At 52.8% G+C, this 19,369-nt stretch overlaps 1 protein-coding gene across 1 annotated transcript in view; it reads left to right on the top strand.

Annotated features, from left to right (window-relative positions):
• ADAMTS2 (ADAM metallopeptidase with thrombospondin type 1 motif 2) overlaps nt 1–19,369 on the top strand; it is a 222,383-nt gene that overhangs the window by 141,101 nt on the left and 61,913 nt on the right. The window contains exon 5 of the mRNA XM_045794972.2: nt 9,866–9,949. Within this exon, the coding sequence (XP_045650928.2) occupies nt 9,866–9,949 (84 nt within the window). The remainder of the gene's footprint in view (nt 1–9,865; nt 9,950–19,369) is intronic.

Raw genomic sequence — 19,369 nt, 5'->3', positions numbered from 1 at the left:
AGCGGAGCTGGAAAAGCAGAGAGTGTGGCACCCCACTGGCTCCCGGTCTGGGCCAGCCTGCGCTTCGCTGCCAGCCTGCTCCATCAGTGCCAAATTCCCATGCAGTGATCCTGGGGGGTCCTGCTCCATTGCCAGGGGCATGCTTGGTGGCGGGTCTCGAGAGGATTAGGAGTTCATAGAAAAGTGTGACACACATTGAACATCAAACTCAGGGGGTTTGCTTATCTGCTTTGCATGTTCAGCACTTAGCAAAGGGCCCAGCACATAATAGGTATTGAGTAAACACCTTTTGAGTAAATTAGTGAGTGAGTGAATTCTCATAAAGTGACTAGGTCCCACAGACTCCCATAAAAAAAAAAAAATAGACTCTACCTGTCCATGGAAAAGATGTCCCAGTAGGCTAAGTGTCTTTGTCCCTTCCTTATGATCAAAGTTTTTTCTCCACCGTAGATGCTAGAAGCTTGAATCATCAGGTCACAAGGACGCACGGTTTTAATTTCAGATTTGCCAAATGGCACTCTCAAAAGCCTTTGCCCCTTGGGGCGCCTGGGTAGCGCAGTCGTTAAGCGTCTGCCTTTGGCTCAGGGCGTGATCCCGGCGTTCCAGGATCGAGTCCCACATCGGGCTCCTCCGCTGGGAGCCTGCTTCTTCCTCTCCCACTCCCCCTGCTGTGTTCCCTCTCTCACTGGCTGTCTCTCTGTCACATAAATAAATAAAATCTTAAAAAAAAAAAAAAAAAAAGCCTTTGCCCCAGTTCCCACTTGTATTTCAGTAGGTGAATTTCTCAATCTCTTGGAGCCTCAGTTTCCCCACTGGTAAAACAGCGCTAATAAAGCTCACTCAGCAGGGTGTGGGAGGTAAAGATGATGACTTGAGGAGGCACTCGGCACAGGTCTTAGAAGGTCATAGCTTACCAACGAGGCGTCATAGTCATTCCTTTGTCTGTGACATCTGCCAAACCAGCCCAGCTCTTGTCCTTGAGAAGCTTGGCTCTCATAGGGACACACTCACCTGCTTTAGGTCAGTAAGGTGGACAGGGGCCCAGCTAGCACCCTCTGCCTGACTGGGGAGTAGGTCACCGTGGAGGGGAGCCCAGAGCTGGGGCTATTTCCTGCTGAAGGAGCCACACCCTTGGCGTGTCCCAGGAATGGGACAGGTGGGGTGGGGCAGGCTTGGGGACTTGGGGCCCGGAGGCCCCAGGGGGATGGAACCAGCCAGATGGAGGGAGCTTGGGTTTCATCCTAAAGCTTTAAGAGCTAACAGTTTCTCGAGCCCCTCGGCTCTCAGGGCGCAGGTCCAGTGGAGGGAGAGGGCAGCTGACAATCTAACAAACTCATGAGGGCATTCAAGATGGTGATGGTGGCAGAGGAAACAGCCTGCAGGGGAGCAGCATCCGAGTTAGCATAGCAAGCACCCAGCGAACATGGGACATGGGCCCGGGGAGCGGGAGACAGCCAGATGTGGGGGCAGGGCGGTGCACAAACCTCCTCCCTGCGCATGTCTGGCAACGAGAACTTGTGCCTCCAAGACATGTCCCTTTGGTCCTGGGTTCCCTGGGTAGCAGAGGGCGTTCATCTGCCTTCTCTTCTGCCAGTTGGTTCCCATGCTCCACACTTCGGGCTGTTTGGTCTGAGCCTGGGCCCAGGTGGGTTAAGGAAGAGCTGGCAGGGGAGCTCGGTGACTCAGACAGACTCTGATGGTGGGAAGGGCCACGTGCCGCGTGCAAGGACAAAACCACTTCCTACTGTGTTCAAGGAGGTTCCTTATGCCCTGGATGTTAGGAAGGGCGCTAAATGTGAGTGAACCACTCTCAGAGAGGGCTGTGTTCGCGGCAGACAAGCCTGGCAGTGAGTCGAATGCTGAGAGGAGGCTTGGAGCAAAGCTGCTGAATTTTGCTGGGAGCTCTGAATTCCTTGGGAGCCCTGCCTGTGCCGGGGACACAGATGACAGTCTAAACTGTCCTGGTTTTCTCAGTCTTTTCTGGGTCAACGCCTGTTTGGCAGGGTCCCTCCCTTCCCCTTCATCACGTGGAGACCCCTGGGGCCCTGGCAGCAGTGGGGATGCTGGCCTGAGCCCTGGCCATTTTTGCTGTGGGGGGGGGGTGTCGGGTCCAGCCCTGGGGCCCTTTACCTGGACTGCTCAGGTGTGCCGGGCCCCACCTGGTCCAGGGCAGGTGCTGTGATGCCTTGTCCCCTCTGCAGCCTCTCTCGGTCCACAGCCAGCATAAGACAAGAGCTTCTGGAGCCCACGCACACCCCTCTGGGGCTGGGGGGAACCAGGTTGCTGCTTGGGCTGCTTCATTCGCACAAGCCCCCCCATTTCTCACCTGGCACTTAGCGCTACATTGGGAGCGGACTCTGCCATCAGAGTCCAAGTGGGAAGCAGGACCCATAGCCCTCAGAATCTATCTGTTTGACCCTGAGGGTGTGGGGGGCAGTGGCAGGGATGGGGCGCCGTGACCCTGGGTCTGATGTCGTACCTCTCCTCAGCCGCCTTCCCTGACTTCCTTCATCAGGCAAGGCACTTTCTCCTCCCCTTTTGCTGTCCCCAGGGATTTCCTGGGTACCTTGGCCACACCTCCTCACGATGGCATCTTACCTCTCTTTCTTGGGCTCAAAATGGTGAAAGGGCAGCAGAAAAATGGGAATCACAGAAGGCAAGAAAAAGCATTGTTTTCAGATGACATCACTGTGCCCAGTTGAACACAGGTGACAGAGATCACAGCACAGGGGTGAAGGTCATGCTCAAACTCAGACTGGTTGAGGGTAGGTGAGGGTGCCATGAGGTCTTGCCATGAGGGGCCCCTCCCCCAAAAGCTTCTTCTGGTTGAGACACCATGTCGGTCCCTGGGGCTCTGTGGTCAGGTAGTGCCGAGGAGCTCCGGGGAACATCAGAGAGGCTATGCCCCTGGGCTCTCCGGGGCCGGGGTTGCTGCTAGCAAGAATCAAGATCCCTGCCTTCTCTGTGCTCCTTCCCTGCCAGTGGCCTCAGGGGAACAGCAGGCCCTGGCCTGCAGCCTCAGCAGAGTCTGTCTTTCTCTGTTCCATAGCATTACCCCCTTTCTGATGAGTTGTTGGTCAGTGAGTGGGAATGTCTGGTCCCACATGGTGGGGTGGCCGTCCCTTACCCGCAGCGGGGCCTGGCAGGGAGAACCCCTGGTGTGGATCACACACACACATACGCACACATACCCCTCTGGTGGGCAGCAGCGTGGGCTTCGGAAAATGCCTGGCATACACTGCTGTCCACCAAGGCCCTTCTGGGTGGCCCCGAGGAGAGCGCCCAGCGGGCCTGGGAGCGTACTATATGCCTGGGGTTTTGCTGGATGCTTTAAATACAGCGTTGAGGCCGGTCCTGGTGACAGCCTGAGGGGTGAGGTCCATCACCTCCATTTCATGGATCAGGACACTGAGCCACAAACAGGCCATGTGCCAGGCCCGGGTCACAGGGCGGGAGGGTGGCCAAGCCCACCCTGGAACCTGTGCAGCCTGACAGAGAGACAGGGAAGGGGCAGCTCCAGCGGTAATCTGCACCGACAGGGACTGTTTCCTAAGGCAGCTTTGCTTTTTGTTTGCCTGGTGAACATTCGTTGAGCCTCCACTGGGTTCTGGGCATCCAGCTGCTGGCCTGGGGGTGGAGGAGCCCTGTCTCCACCCTGGGGACCTGCAGGGACAGGAACAGTTTGGGCCTCACTGGAAGAGTCTTGGGCTCTTGGGGCCGTGTTCTTGGACCCGGTGTTGAAGGAGGACTCTACCCCTCTCCCATGTTTGTTGTATGGTACAACCAGTCCTGCCCATTTGGATTTTGTGGCCATTTGATCTTTTGAGCAGAGAGGCTAGGGCCACGTTTGTACCTGCGTTGCCTGTGAAGCATTGCTGAGAAACCAGTGGGAGGAGAAGATCTGTAAAGGACACGTTCGTTCGCGCAATAAGACCAGGCTTTTGCGGCCCTGTTCGTGGGTCTGGAGATGTGCACCGATGAACATCTTCCTCCGAAGTCCGCAGACCTCTCTGCCCCTGCTTCCCACACCGCTTTTTCCACGCTGTCTCCTGAGGGTCCTCAGAGAGACCGACTTCTTCCCAGTTAGTTCAGGGCTTCGCGGAGAAGCCGCTGCCGAGCACCTTGTGAGCCCCACTTCCTGAGGCCTCACGACAGACTTTTCCGGGCCTGGCCTGTTCTCCGGTGTGGTGGCGGGTGCAGCTCGCACTGCGGTCTTAGTTGCCAAAGTGCAGCTCAGGGGAAGAGATGGTAAGTTGGGCATAAAGGATGGTAACCCAGCCGGCAGCTCTACCACTGCCTGCCCCGGTAGGGAGCCCCGGCCCTGCCCAGTCCTTCCTTCGCCCGCCCATCCCCCCATCCTCCCAGCAGAGGAGAAAGTCACCTCTGCCCAGCAGCCTTCGGCCTCCTGCCAGGGCTCACTGGTGGCCAGGGTGGAACTCTGCCACAAAGAAGGCGAACTTTTACATTATCATGCAGAGCCTGTGTCCTTCCTTATTGCCTATTCCAGAACAGAAGCTTGGCCGCATCTTTGCATAAGCAAAAGGTGCTTTACAATGTATTTCCCCAAACAAGAGAGCCCTTGGCCTCTCTCTGCACGGAGAAGGGCTGTGGCTTTGAACATTTTCCCCCAAGGTTTAAAGATTCCAGGATCAATTTCTCAAGACAGGGCTCAAGGACATTGTCCTGGCTTCCCCTCCCCCTGTGGTCTGGGCAGAGGAGAGCAGCTTCTCCCCAGCACACAGGTCTCCGGGGGAGGTGGAGTGGGATGGGGAACATACTTGGGCACTTAGCTAGGGTCTCAGTCATTACAGGGCATTGTGGGCCCCGCCCCTGTCACACAGTTTGCCCATTTCCTTTCATTCCACATTCTCCAAAGTGATTCACTCATTCATTCATTCATTCATTCATTCATTCATTCATTCATTCATTCAAAACTCTTTACTGAGCCTTTCCTAGGTGCTAGACACTGCTGGGGACACAGCAGTGAGCAAGGAGGAAAGGTGCCTCTCACATCAAGTGCATAGTCCAGTCTGGGAGCAACTACTTTAGGGGGTACTTTTGGGGTGAGCAGAGACAGTCGTGTGGGGGGGAAAGCATGAGTGGATAGAGGGCACAGCAAGTGCGAAGGCCCTGAGGTCGGGATGGGCTCTGTGGGCAAGGTGCCCAGAGTCCAGTGGCTGGACCACAGTGGGCAAGGCCAGGGCAGCCTGAGAAGAGGCAGCAGGGCTTCGATTTTATTCCAGTTGCAGTGGGAAGGCCTTGGAGTGGATGGGAATTAAGCCGAAGCGTAACTGCCCCCCCTTCTTTGAAACACATTTATTACCATGACTTTGTTTTTGCAGATGCTCTTCAGATATTTCAAGAATTCTGGGGCTGGAGAGGGAGAGAGGGAATTCCAGGGATGAGCCACTGCACAAGCAGCTGGAGAGGGCAGCCAGGCTTTGCAGAAGGCGGAGCCATCGAGCCGGTGGGGGGGGAGGGGGCCCCAGAGCAAAGTAGGAAGCAGACGGAGCACAGAGAAGCCAGCCAGGGCCAGCTTCGAGAGAGCCCCGAGGGGCTGGGGCTGCTCCTGAAGGCATGGTGGGGAGAGGGGGGCGGGGGGGGCACTGAGGGTTTCAGGCAGAGGAAGAGGAGGCCGGATCTGCTGAGTGGTGACTGTGGTGAAAACAGTGCAGGGCGGGGGTGTGGGCAGGACAAGAGGCAGAAAGGCACTGGGGAGATCCCGCCCTTGCCTGCTTATCTGGTTGATGGGTCGGGGTCAAGAGAGGACAGGGGAGACGTGAGGGAGATGTTTGGAGGCTGCCTTCCGTCTTCAGTGACACTCTGCCACGTCTGTCAGTTCTCTGCTCGGCAGAAACATTGTAGCTCTGTTCCTATTAAGGATGCAAGCGTTTCGCTGGAAATTGTACTCATCTTTCCCACTGGTCTCCATGGCCAGGTGGGCCCTGCTGGCTTCTAGCATCTGAGCAGCGTCTGAGCAGCATCCCGTGGGCTCAAGGGCTGTGACAATCTTACAGGTCCCTGAAAGGCTCATGTTCCCCTGGCGGGCAGGGCACGGCCCCCTCCTCAGGCGAGCAGAGGCAAAGGGCTGTGGGGACCCCTCTTCTCAGCACTGCCCTGCATTCTCGGAAAGGTGTCACAGAGGGAGGCCAGGGCACAGCCCAACTCCCCCAGAGGAGTAGCCTGTGTGGAGCCATGGCCCCTCTGGAAGGGACAGAGGCTTCCTCGAGGAGAGAACCATGAAAGGCCTACCATGAAAATGACCAGGGAGGTAGGGCTGGGGCGTCTCTGGAGTAGGCCCAGCTGCCAGCCTGACCCACAGCCTGGCCTCTTCACTGGCTATCTGCTGGGTGCGCTGCTCTGCAGCTCGGGAGGCTGGGGGCAGGGTGCCCAGCCCAGCCCAGCCGATGCGAGCTGGCAGCCACTGGGCAGCTCAGAAGGCAGGGCCTCCCCTGCCCGGCCCCCACTCAGTGGCCTGACACCCCAGACTCTGGTCGCCTTGCCACCAGCCCCAGCAGGTGTGGGCCTCTGCCTCATAGAGCTTAGCGCTGAGTGGGTGGGGTTCCTGGGGTTCTGGTCATGCCCGGTCCCGAATCAGGAGTCAGGGTCAGAGCTGCTCAGTATCGAAGGACACAGGACCCCTTACTTGAGATGAAAGCGGCTACCTTTGGGCACAGTGGCAGGGCTCAGGGGAACAGGAGGATCCTGGACCCTGGTGGGCGAAGTCTGGGCCGGGAAGTGGGAAGGGGACCAGCCCTGCCTCTCCTTCCTCCCTGTGGGGACCAGCAAGCACCCCTCACTCAGAGCCTCAGCTTCCCCATTGCTCAGGTGGGACTGACCACCTCGCATTTTGGCCTCCAAGGGCTGTTGGGAGCATAAAATGAGCTAGTGCTGTGAGCTCAGCCCTGAATCCCTTCCGAATACCAAGGCAGGTTTCCTGTCTTCCTAAAGCTTGTCACACCTGGGCTTAGAGCCTCACCGGGCACGCAAGGGGGCAGGTCCCTTCGAGGTGCACCCCAGACCAGCTCTGAGAAGTGCCGTTAGAGCGCGGGCCCTGGGGAGACACGGTCAGGGTGTTGAGGGAGCCTCGACCCCTAGTTTTCTGGGGAGGCTCTGGGAGTGACCACGAGACATTTTTCCTTCCCTGACGCCATGCAGAGCTAAGATGAAATGCTTCCATCTGCCAACAAGGGGATGGGGCTGAGGTGGCGCAGAGTGTCCCGGGGATGTGTAAGAGTTGCCCCCCATTCCAGTTCATATCACTCCTCACATCTGTTCCTTCTCTCCACTCACCCCCAGATCTGAGCCCCACACTTGATACCTCAAATGCTATAGTGGGCACTTAAATCTGCTTTCCATAAAGGAGCCAAAGTCGTCTTTGTAAAATGCAGTGTCATTATCCTTCTTTCATGACTCCATATCCTCCACTGCTCTTTGAAGAGAACTGGAACCCTTCTCACTACCTGAATAGCTGTGTGGTCTGGCCTCAGGGGCCCTCTCCCCCTGCCCAGTCCTTAGAACACTCATCACTGCCTCTGACCCCAGGATGTTGACACATGCTGCTTTCTTTGCCAGGAGCACTATGCCGGCTTTGCTGATGTATCTTCTTCTCATTTCTTATCTCTGAGATGAAATGCCTCATCCTTAGGGGGCCCACCAATCCTCACCAGGGCAAATTCACCATGACTATGCCCTCTAGGTTCCCTGCCTGTCCCTCAAGGTCCTCATCAGCATCGTCATGGTCGTGAAGCTGTTTTTGCGATTTCTGAGTGTCTCTCTCTACCTCCTGACAGAGGGCCAGCTCCGGGCTGGTTCACTGCTGAATCCCAAATGCTAACGTGCATTGCGGCCAATAGCTTTCTCCTGGGTCAGCTGGGTACCTGCTGAGGTCTGTGGAGAGGGAGAGGCCAGGCCAGGTGATTCTGGACCCAGGGACTGGTGGGCTCAATGAGAGGCCAGGGTGGCTCAGTTTGAGGAGTCCCATTGCGAATCTGTAAGGGGCTCATTGCTGGGCTGGGGGGTTATATGCATGGCTGGACCGAGATCTACACACTAAAGCTCAAGCGTGGGGGAAAAGGCAGCTTTCTTTGGTTCTTCTATCTGATGCCACCCTCACTCCGGGATAGAAGGGAAAATGTGACCTGGCTCCTGAGAGGTGGCTCAGGCTTTTCCGGTTCAGAAGGCTTTAGGGGGAGTAGTCGGGTCAGAGGGTAAGCGCTGACTCTGGGCTTGTCTTAGAGCTCAGGCTGCTCTGACAAAATACCGCAGGCTGGGTCCCTTAAATGACACACATTAATGTCTCCCTGTTCTGGAGGCTGGAAGTCCAAGATCAAGGTGTCAGTCCTAGTGAGGGCTCTCTTCCTGGCTTGCAGACAGCCTCCCTCTTGCTATGTGCTCACATGGTAGTGAGAGAGCGAGTGAGGGAGCTCTCTGGTGTCTCTTCCAGTAGGGGCACTAATCTCATCATGGGGATTCCCCCCTCATGACATCATCTCTGCCTCTCAAATGCCCCACCTCCAAATTGCATTCTGTTGGGAGTAATGAATTTGGGGGGACACAGTTCAGCCCATGGGTAGGGGTGGTTCATGGCCTAGGCACCCTGCATCTACACACATCTGTCCCAGCATGCTCTGCCAGGCTGAGGCCCTGCAGTTGGGGTCAGTCGGGGTTTATTCTCTCTTCTGTGGCCAAGCAACATCTGTCTCCTCTCCTGCAGGCCAGCACCCCCTGGGCTCCCTCCGAGGCCCAGTGGTGCCCCCCTCCCAGCCCCAGGCCAGCCCCCAACTATCCTGCCCACCGTCCCTGGATCCCCTAAGTGTAGCTGGGAGCTACTGTCCTTTGGGCCTTCCGAAGCCACCCCTTCTTGATATGAACCTGTCCCTCCCAGGTCCCAGACAGCAGAAGCAAGCTCTCTCTACCTTTGGCTTCTTCCCAAATATTGGGGCTGTTTTTACCCTCTCTGCCCTGTCCCCCAACTCGAGGCATAGGCGAGGGGTTAGCGGTGGAAGAAGCACAGTGAAACCTAGCCATTCCGCCCGGCCTTTCTCTGCCCTCTCCTCCCTCCTGCCCCCCCCCCACCCCCAGCTGCAGCAAGGACCTCCCCGTGTCACTGCCTTCTTCACTTCTACACCATGACTCTCGGTCAAAGGCCGTGAGCCAAATTGGCCGGGCTTGCCCATGAGAGATAAAGCGATACTTCGGAGATAAAAAACCCTCTCTCTCTCTCCTCTTTTTTTTTTTTTTTAACATTTTATTTACTTATTTGACAGAGAGAGCAAGCGAGTACAAGCAGGAGGAGTGGCAGAGGGAGAGGGAGAAGCAGACTCCCCACTGAGCAGGGAGCTGGCTGTGGGGACCCTGGGATCATGATCTGAACCGAAGGCAGACACTCGACTGACTGAGCCACCCAGGCACCCCACCCCCCGGAAAGATTTTATTTCTTTATTTGATGGAGAGAGAGGGAAACCCTTTCTCTCTTAAGAAAAACTGGCTTTTAGGGCTGTGGTCTCACTGTGGACTAAAAAATCGAGTTAGACCCTTAAAGCTGGGCAAGGGTGTCTGTGTGTAGGGGTGTGCACCCTGTCCCCTGTGACTTCATGGGGGGGGCCCTACGGGTAATCTGATTTAGTGTGGTGACAAATATGGCATCATACTGTTTTCACCAGCACCGTTCCTTTGCACACGTGGGGAAATTCAGTGCTCACAAAGCTTCATAAGAGGGGGACTGTTGAGGCTGTTTTATGGAGGGCACGGCACGGCGTGGGTGAGTCGGCAGGGCCTCCCCTGGGCCCTCCCTTGTCAGCGGCAGGTGGTCCTTGGGCCTGTAGTTCCTGCTGACAACCCCCCCCCCCCCGTTGTCTTTCAGGTCAACGAAATCTATCATGACGAGTCCTTGGGGGCCCACATCAATGTCGTCCTGGTGCGGATAATCCTGCTGAGCTACGGGAAGGTGAGTGAGCCGGTGTCTTCCCAACGCTGCAGAGCCCCCGTTCGCTGTGGGATGAAGGGGGCCCTCCAGTGCGGCACGGGCCTCCTCTAAAGGCCAAAACCTTGGCACCTGTCCCCAGCTGCCGTGTGGTACCTGAAAGAAACAAGAAACGTATGAGCCACGCCCATATTCCTGACCCCCTTTCACCTTGCCCCTTGTTTTAAAATGTAGGTTTTGTTATTACTCAGGTGTGGGGAGGCCAACCAATCTAGAGATGACTACCATGGAAAAGATGGTTCGTCACCCACACAGGGCCGCACGGGGTGGCACCCCGGTGGGTCAGGAGGCGGAGGGCGTGGGGAGCTGTTGTTTTTGCAGGAAGGGCTGGGTATGGCAGGGTGAGTGGGCATAGGACTGGCCAGCGTGAATAATTCCAGCGGGCTCTGGCCGTAGTTGGCTAGTGCCTTCCCCGGGGGTGACTGGAGCCGCAGAGCCCCTTGAAGGAGGTGGCTGGGGGTGTAGACTCTGAATTGGTTGGTTTGCATTTGAAAAGCATGCTCCAGAGCCAGTGGCTTAGTATCTCTAGGAATTGGCTAACCTCAGGAGGGGCAGTCCCTCTAGGGTCAGTGTGGCCCCAGGCCTCAAAGCATCAGAAACTTGAGGTTACTTGGCCCCTCACCTGGCCTCCTGCCCACCGCCCACCTTTTCTCCCCGTGTCCTCCCCTCCTTAGCTTCTCTGTTCTCTGCATAGCGTCCACCCTAACTGGGCTCTCTTCCCCTTCCTGCTGCCCCCTTTTGTTGTCAAACTTGGAGCCATCTTTCCTAGCAGCGTGTGGGGGTCCGTGTAGCAGGGGGAGAAAGACCCTAGAGACAGTGACCTGACATGGAAAGGTAAGAGGGTGCAGAGAAAGGAGAGATGGGGAGGAAGGAAGGAGCTCTGTTCCGGGCAGCTCAGAAGGACCTTACCTGTGTTCACTCACTGAGTGCAAGCGTAGATGGGGAGCGGGAGCTATGACGATCCCCATTTCACAGATAAGAACACTGAGGCTTAAAGCAGGTTGGTGGTGTGCTGGGTGAGTGGCCAGTGTCATTTGGCTCCCTGGGAGTTGGGCTTCTCACCCTCGCAGCCGAATTCCAGAATCCGTGGTCTGACTTCACTCAGTATGTACAAAATCAATCATTGGACGTGGTAATTAGGTGCAGGGTTAAACTCCTCTGCCCAAAGACAGAGGTTCTCAGTCTCCAAAAATAAAATCCGACTGCACACAACTTATAAGGCCCGTGGCATAAAAAATGACAACGAAGGGCTCGAATGGCTGGGTTGAGACCACTCTCTTTACCCAGGAAGCATGTCACTCCAAAGTAGAAGCGGCCACAGTGAGGACACCAGTCATGGTCCTTTGTGCTCCCCACAGAGAACATAAAGTATATCAAAGCGAACTGTGAGGCCAAGGGAGAAATTGATGAAAACCTAACTGCGGGAATCTTTTGTACTCTTTTCAAGACCTTTAACAGATTACATTTTAAAAGGCATAGAAGTTTCAAATAATATAATAATAATGTACGAAGTTAAATTAGCAGTTATATCATTTTTTCCTTTGCCCTACAGAAATATGTGCCTTCTTTTTGAGGAATCATAGAACCCTTGAAAATTACAAAAGTGCTTTAGGTTGTAAAGAAAATTGCAGTGAATTTTATACAGCTAAAACTCTTTGGCTATATTCTCTGACTCCGTGCCCTAAAATAGGGTGGAGGGAAGGGATATATTAACTGGAAAAAAAAATCCAATGTCTTTATTTTTTTTAAAGATTTTGGTTATTTATTTGAGAGAAAGAGATGAGAGAGAGCCTGAGTGGTGGGGAGAGGCAAAGGGAGAGGGAGAAGCAGACTCCCCACTGAGCAGGGAGGCTGATGTGGGGCTTGATCCCAGCACCCTGGGATCATGACCTGAGCCTAAGGCAGACCCTTAACCAACTGAGCCACTTAGGTGCCCCAAATCCAATGTCTTTAAACATTTGAAAAACAACCAGCTAGGAGGGAGACTATGAGCACTGCAATTACTTGGAACACTAATGAAAATGATAGTACTGGAGATCAGAACCTGTGGGGTGTGGCCAAAGCTGTATTCAGAGGCAAATTTGCAGGTGCTTCCCAAGATTGCACAAGAGAGAATGAATACACAGTAACCCTGCATCGAACTCAGTAATGTTAACACAAATGTCACCAAGAGCCACAAACCAAAAACCTAGGGAGAACAAAAAAACGGAAATAAGTTTCAGAAAAGCAGAATTAAGAAATTAGGACATGGAGATAATTGACCCAATCAAGAAGGGAGCTGTGGCAAAAAGCAAACTTCTGGCATATGAATCTAGAAAAGAGAGAGAGAGAAGGAGGAAGCACAAACTAAAAGATGAGAAGGGGCGTGCATAATGTAACCTTATTCTTCTGCTTATCTGGGCAGAAGAGGAGGCATCTGGGGCAGTTGCCACACTAGGCATCTGCTAGACCTGCACTTGGGCTCTCCCCCATCCCCTCCCTCTGGATGCCCAGTGTAATCAGTGGAGCAGGGGATGCGCATACCCTCCTCGGCTATAGGAGAGTTTGGGGAGCCGTGGGCACAGTTGTATCCCACACCCCTTCCCTTTACTGCTGGAGGGGGGAAATGGGAAACTTCAGGTCGGCCCTGGAAATAGAAAGAGGAGAGCCGCGGATTGGTCTGGGAACCAGGTGGCAGCTTGCGTCCCCTCCGCCCCTGGTTGCCTCCATATTGGTTAAAAAGGAAATTTTGGAAATCGTGCATGGTTAATTGCTTACCGGTGCTGGCAAAGCTTTGGCTCTTATTTAGCCTGGTAAGTGTTGATTGCCCAAGGAGGCAAATTCTGGTTTATTTTAACTATGCCCTGGCAGGCTCTGTGCTAAACTGTCCCCACCCAAAGCCATTTCTTCTTGTGGTTCTTCTCCCCTTCACTGCTGCGGGCCGGTAGATTTTCATGACCCCAGTCCACCATTTGTAGAAGAGTGAGAACTTGAAGGTAGACAGAGATCCTGGCAAGTCAAGGATTTCTTGGGAAATGAGAATATTTCAAAGTGGACTGCAAAATATTTGTGTATAAAACACGATAATCAGTCCCATAACCATGGCGGGAGCTGAAGTTCTCCAGCGTTTTCAAAGTTCTCTGAAAATTACCTCTAAAGCAAGAGTCAGACCATCTATTTTTGCCAGTGCATTCTTATTCATTTCTAAGGAATTATTAAGCAAGGATAATAGAACACCATTGAAATCGTTTCAGAGCTATACATATATATATTCTGACATCCACCCAATTTATTTTTATAGCCAGTGTGATTCCTATACTCAGAGCTGCCAAAGGTAGCATGTCCAAGACAATGTACAGACCTGTCTTCCTTCTAAAAATAGATATAAAAAATCCCGAGACTTTAAGAACTTAATTCAATAACACATAAAATGAAACTCCCACCATGATAAAATAGGTTTTATCCTGGGAATAAGGCGATTGTTGGCTTATCAGGAAGTCTGTTCATATAGTTCATCACATATTTCATGAAGGGTTTCTGTGTGCCAAGCTCTGTGCTGGGCCACTGAGGTGGTCCCCGACCGCCAGGGCTGTTTCTAGAGCAGAGGTACAGACAAGGAAAGGATTATAATGAGGGGTCAGAGACCCGTGGGGGCAAAGGTGGGGCAGGCAGGCCTCACGGGGTCAGGCCAAGCGACTAGAAGGAAGTAAAAGGGAGAAGAATCAGCACAGGGATGTTTCCAGGATCCGATGTGCATTTCTAAGACAATCCGTGGACTCCTGTGTGCAGAATGGGGGGTGGGAGCCTGGCTGGGAAGGGTGCACCATTGAAGGGAGGACAGCAGTGGGCTCTACTGAGACCATGGCCATGGGCTGGAGTAAGGAAGGCAGATGAAGGAGAACTTTGGTAGGAGACCAAGTCCGAGGGCAGGGGTGGTGAGTGGGTGGATGAAGGTGGAGAGACACTGGGCCCAGGCCTTGGGCAGCCAGGTGCATGATGATGCCACCCCTGAGATGGAGAACACAGGAGAAGAGTGTATTGGAGAGAAAGGCAATGAGTTCAGTTGAGATATGTTGAGTTTGAGGTGCCCAGTGCCATCCCAGTAGAGACAGCCAGGGAGAGGCCGGCATGGGGGTCTGGAGCTTCGAGAGAAGAGCTGAGCATTGCTTGCAAAGGCACCAGTGGCGGGGGGAGGGGGAGCGGTGCACAGGGAAGTATGCCCAGCGGGGGGCAGCTAAGAGCGAGCCCAGGAGCTCCTGACGCTGAAGGCACCGCTGGGGCAAGGGGTGTGACCTGCTGCATGGGAGCTGGGAGAGGATCTCCTGGTATTCAAAAATCTGAAAACAGATGGTAACATGACAACCAAGATTTTATTTAAAGGTAGAGAAAGAAGCACATGTCCCCAAAAGCGTTCTGCCTGGCTAATTCTTAGGATGTTTGTCGATGTTCACACAGGAAAATAGAGGGGTTCTACAGTCAAACGAGTCTGGGAAAGGCTTGTGAAAGAACATAAAACAAGTATTCCTGACAGCAGAATTTCTCAGAGGCTTTAGGACAGAAATGTGCCTGGTGAATCTCAGGAGATGGATCGGCACACATGGTTTCTCAAACCTGGTTCTGAATGGAACCCTTCTCCTCCTGGAGTCAGTGTTCTACAGAACTCTGGGAAAATGCCACCCGTCCGGAGGCGGTCACAGTAAAGTTGGCAACAAGAAGGTGGCTTTGTCACTGAGGTTCTGGAAATTCCAGACAGTGTCTTTATGATGTGGAGCCAATGTCAGAAAAGAACAGATAAAACCGTAAGAATCATTTGCTGATGATGGTGTGCCTGGAAAACCCAGAAGGATCCACTGTAAAGATTTTAGAGTTAATGAAGAGGCTTAGTGAATTGGCCGAATATAAGAGAATTCTTTTTTTTTAAACATTTCTTAAAAAGATTTATTTATTTATTTATTTATTTATTTATTTATTTATTTATTTGACTGAAAATGAGAGAAAGCATGAACAGAGGGCACAGGGAGAAGCAGGATCCCCACTGAGCAAGAAGTCCGATGCGGGACTCGATCCCAGGACCCTGGGATCATGACCTGAGCTGAAGGCAGATACTTAACCTACTGAGCTACCCAGGTGCCCCCAAATGTAAGATAATTCTGTAAAAATCACTAATTTTTGCATGAAGCCACAAGGCCCTAGTAGTAGGTATAATAGGGAATGAAAAGTTCTCTTGACAAACGTAACCAAAAATATAAAATACCTGGCCTTGTCCTAACAAGATACACGTAGGACCTATTGGAAAAAAAATTGCTCGTTGTTACTGGAAGGAAAGAGATAGAAATGAGAGCTCCCTACAAGAAGACGGGACAGTAGAGATATCAATGTTTCCCAAATTAATAATTGGAACTTGGATGAAATGATTCCAAGATTCATCTGGAGGCCTAAGAAGCCAGTCAAGACTGGCTGGGAAAAACCTTGAAAGCTAAACAAATAGGGAGAGATTTACTCCAGACATCTTGTGAAGTGAAAAAAATTAGAATCATACCGTATCTGCATAAGCGTGCACAGATCAATCGAGGAAGCTCCGTAGCTCTGAAAACACACTCCCTGTAGATACTGTGTGATAAATGTAAGCGAAATGGCTATTAAGTGTCAAAAATCAATGTAGGACTGATACACATTTCATATGTAGTAAATGAAATGTAACATATGATAAATACAGGCCAATAGCACATTCCATGACTTAAGCCACAAAGATCAAGAAGAAAACATCCGTTGCCAAGGGCTCCATAAACCTAAGTAGAAGAGAAGGAATTGTAAAGGGGAAGACAGATATATTTGAATACTGAAAATATAAAGCTTCTGTCAATTAAAAGACAAAGCCCAAGCATGAAAAACACTTGCAATATGGCAAAGATATCCTAATCTGTGAAGAGCTCTTACAAATCATAGGAGAAAGAGAATTGGCGGTGGATGTCACGGTACACAGAAGAAAAAAACAAATGGCCAAAAATAAAGGAGGAAATATTTAATTGTACTGTGAATAAATAAAACAGTTTACCATTTTTAAAGCATCAGCGTGTTAAGATTAGAAAGAGGGATATAACTGCTGGTTTGGGTTGGATGAAGCAAGACAATTTTCCAATATGACTATACATGCGCACATATTTCTAGAAGGAAATGTGACAGTACTCACCACTGCCCTCATTCATTCCTTTCTGTGACTCTATCTCAAAACAGTTGTCAGAGCTGTGGACAAAGGTTTAGGAAGAAGACAAAGGCCATGGCCTTATTTCTAATGTAAACAACGGGAGAAAATCTGAACCGTCCACTCATAGGGGTCTAATTAAATAAATTCTAATACGTCTATGTGGTAGAAATCCCATTTCCAAAGCATCCTAGAGAGCACTGGGGAATGGTTACAGCCTAAAGTTAACTTGTTTGCTTTTTGAAAAAAAGGAGCCTAACTTACAGTAAGATCTTAGTTTTGTGTATAAGTATCTGTACAGAAGGGACTGGAAGGAATACATCAAAGGTAACTAATACCTCTCTCTGGGTGGTAGGCCATGGATTTTTATTTTCCTCTTTGCACCTTACTGAATTTTCTTAACATGTCACAATAAGCATGTTTCCTTTAAAATAGTGCATTTTTAATTATGCAAAACTGGTTTACGTTTTTTTAAAAAAGCATTTAAAACTGGTAGAGTCCAAGTAATCCCGTTTAACTGAATGCATCCGGTAGGGTCTTGAGTAGCATGCCACAGGGCTCTGACATGTCCAACATTTTATTCCTGATTTGAAGGAGGACATAGGAGGGACGTTCTGCTTTCACTTGGCACCTCCTCTCTGTGGTGGCTTGGGGGCAGGTGGGGAAGGGTCTGTGTCCTTCTGCCCTCAGGGTCACTGTCTTCCCTTTCCTGTGGTTGGGCCCAGGAACCCTGCCACCTGCATGCTTAGGGGACCTCTGAACAAGCCATCTGGGCTGGAATGCAGGCTGCCACAGGTGAGCGGCCTTACCTGCAGGTGAGGCCAAATCACCTCATAGCCAAGGCCAGTCTGGCCCTGCCTCTTATGTGCTGCCTTGTGGGAAGGGGTTCTTCCTTGCCACGGCCATGTGAGACACCCCCCAAGTCTCCCGTAGGCAGAGTGGGGAGTAAGGGGAGTGGGCATGGACCCCATTGTCAGGCTGCAGCTTGCTCTTCCCAGGGACATATGGGGAGGTGGGCAGGCTGTGGGGCTGCCTGGAGGCCACGACTGGCAGCCCACCTGGGCAGTAGGACAGCCTCAGTGAGACCAGGACCAGTACAGTGGAAACCAAGAGGGGCACAGGGGGACCAATGCCCCTCCCAACCCCCCACCCGACTTCATGCTGCGAAGGAGTTTAGGGATTAGAAGGGAGAATCTGGAGTGGGATGCGTGCTTTCAGAGCTAAATTCAGAGAGCACCCACTGTGCCCCAGCCAAGGGCTCAGTAGACTGGCCTCAGACCTCTGTGGATGACATCAGAGGAGTCAGGATAGAGAACACAGCAGAATGTGGGGGATTGCCCATCCTCAGTCCCCTCGGCCTGGCCCTCTCTGGCCCCTGGGGACCCAGCTGGGCAGACCAGTCTCCTATAAGCAAAGCTCACCCCACGCTCTGCCCACCTTGCCCTGCCCCACCCTGCCTGTCCCCTGGAAGCCCGTGGGCCCAGGTCAGGCCCATGAAGCTGTGGTGGAGGTCTTTTGGAGAGGCCGGCTCCTATCGTGTGCCCTGGGAGATTCCAGAAAATTACGGGCCTGACTGATGCTCAGTGCTCCTTCAGCTTCCATGGTGTGGCTCTCAGTTTCCTGAGGGAGGACACGCTGCAGCAGGGCAGGCAGGGAGATAGTACAGTTAGGAGGACACGGCTGGCCAACCACAGGGGAGCTGGCGCTGCACAGGTACCCTGACGTGAAGGGACTGGGGGGAGGCCCCAGCTGCTGGTCCAGTGTTGCTGGAGCAGGGTGTTCGGCCCTGGGCACAGGGCATTAGGAACCCAGGGACCGCGCGGTGTGCCTGGCTGTGGGCTCTGGGTGATTGAAGTGAGCACAGTCATGGCCACAGGACTCAGGAGCAGCAGCTACGGGAAAGTAGGGCCTGTCCCACTGACCTGGAGCAGTCGGCAACACAGGAAAGTGACCATCCTTGAAGAGCAGCCGTAGGACCGAGGTCGCTGAACCAGACACACGGAACGCCCCAGCCCCGAAGGTCCATCATTGACCGATACTGCTGGAGTATCGGTTAACAGGGTGTGTCCGCCGGTCGCAGACCCCGCTCTGCACAGCCACCGGGGGTGAGGCCCTGTTCGGAGGTCTCTGCGGGGCGTCGTGGGAGCAGGAGGAGCAGGTCAATCCGGGGCCCTGCGTGCTCTCCAGACCCAGCGTGAGCTCCCCGTGAAGTCACAAGTGAAACAATATCGTTTCAGAGTTTCCTTTGAGGGGAGCATCTTGAAGGAAATCGAGCAGGGGTGGCCCCGGATGGAGTGGCCGGGCCGATGACCACCCACCCTCGGGGTCTGAGGAACAAGTAGCCCAGCATTTGTGTCGGAGGGAATGAGGTCTCCTCATTCAGGGAGCAACTGGGCAGGGCTTCTAGACTGGGGGTCTGCAGATGGGGTTTGGCTCATCTGCACGTGTGTTCCGGTGAGCTGCTCTTCAGGGAACTCCTACTTCCTGGCAAGGAGGGAGAACCCCATCCCTGCACGGGTTTAAGCATCAGGCAAGCCAAGATGAGTGTAGCCGGGACCCCTGTGAGGAGAGGGGACTGAGCGGCGCCCCCCAAGATCTGGGGTTCTCAGCTGGGGCAATGACGCCAAGACAGACTCGGGGCAGAAAGTGGCCCACGTATTCAGATCCTGTCATTCATTCCAAACTGTGATGGGAATAGACCAGCTCCCCCGAGCCTGTCCCCAGACCCCACGACGCTCCAGAGGGGATAAAATCAGGAGTATTTACACGAGTGACATGTTGTTTGTCTTCCAGCTTATGAGAAGCCTCTGAGTTATCTCAAGTTTTTCCTAAAACAACATTTTTCTCCATTTCTTAAAAAAAAAAAAAAGAGAGACAGAAGAAAAGAGATTATCTTATTTTATACAATATGCCATCAGCCAGGGAGCAGAACATCAGCAACACTTGAGGGTTGCATAGCAACTGGCTTTTCAATTGATTTTTTTGAGAAGGCACCAAAGCTACTGAACTGTTCTCATTTTAAATATTTCCTAGGATGATGGAAATCAAAGCAAATGGAAATCAGAGACTTGGGGACAATCAGAGAAGAACATAAGATATCTGGTCATGAAAGACCCAAGTCAAGACCAAGTGTGGAGCGCTCGTACGAATTTTTCAGCATTGGAGGGGAAAGGTCTAAGAAATTCTGGCTGTGCATGCCTTAG

The sequence above is a fragment of the Ursus americanus genome, chromosome 5, assembly GCF_024610735.1.
Source record: "Ursus americanus isolate L20-20 chromosome 5, mUrsAme1.1.p, whole genome shotgun sequence".
In the NCBI taxonomy this organism is placed as follows: Eukaryota; Metazoa; Chordata; class Mammalia; order Carnivora; family Ursidae; genus Ursus; species Ursus americanus.
The sequence above is the reverse complement of the archived record's forward strand: the minus strand, read 5'-3'. Positions and strand labels throughout refer to the sequence as shown.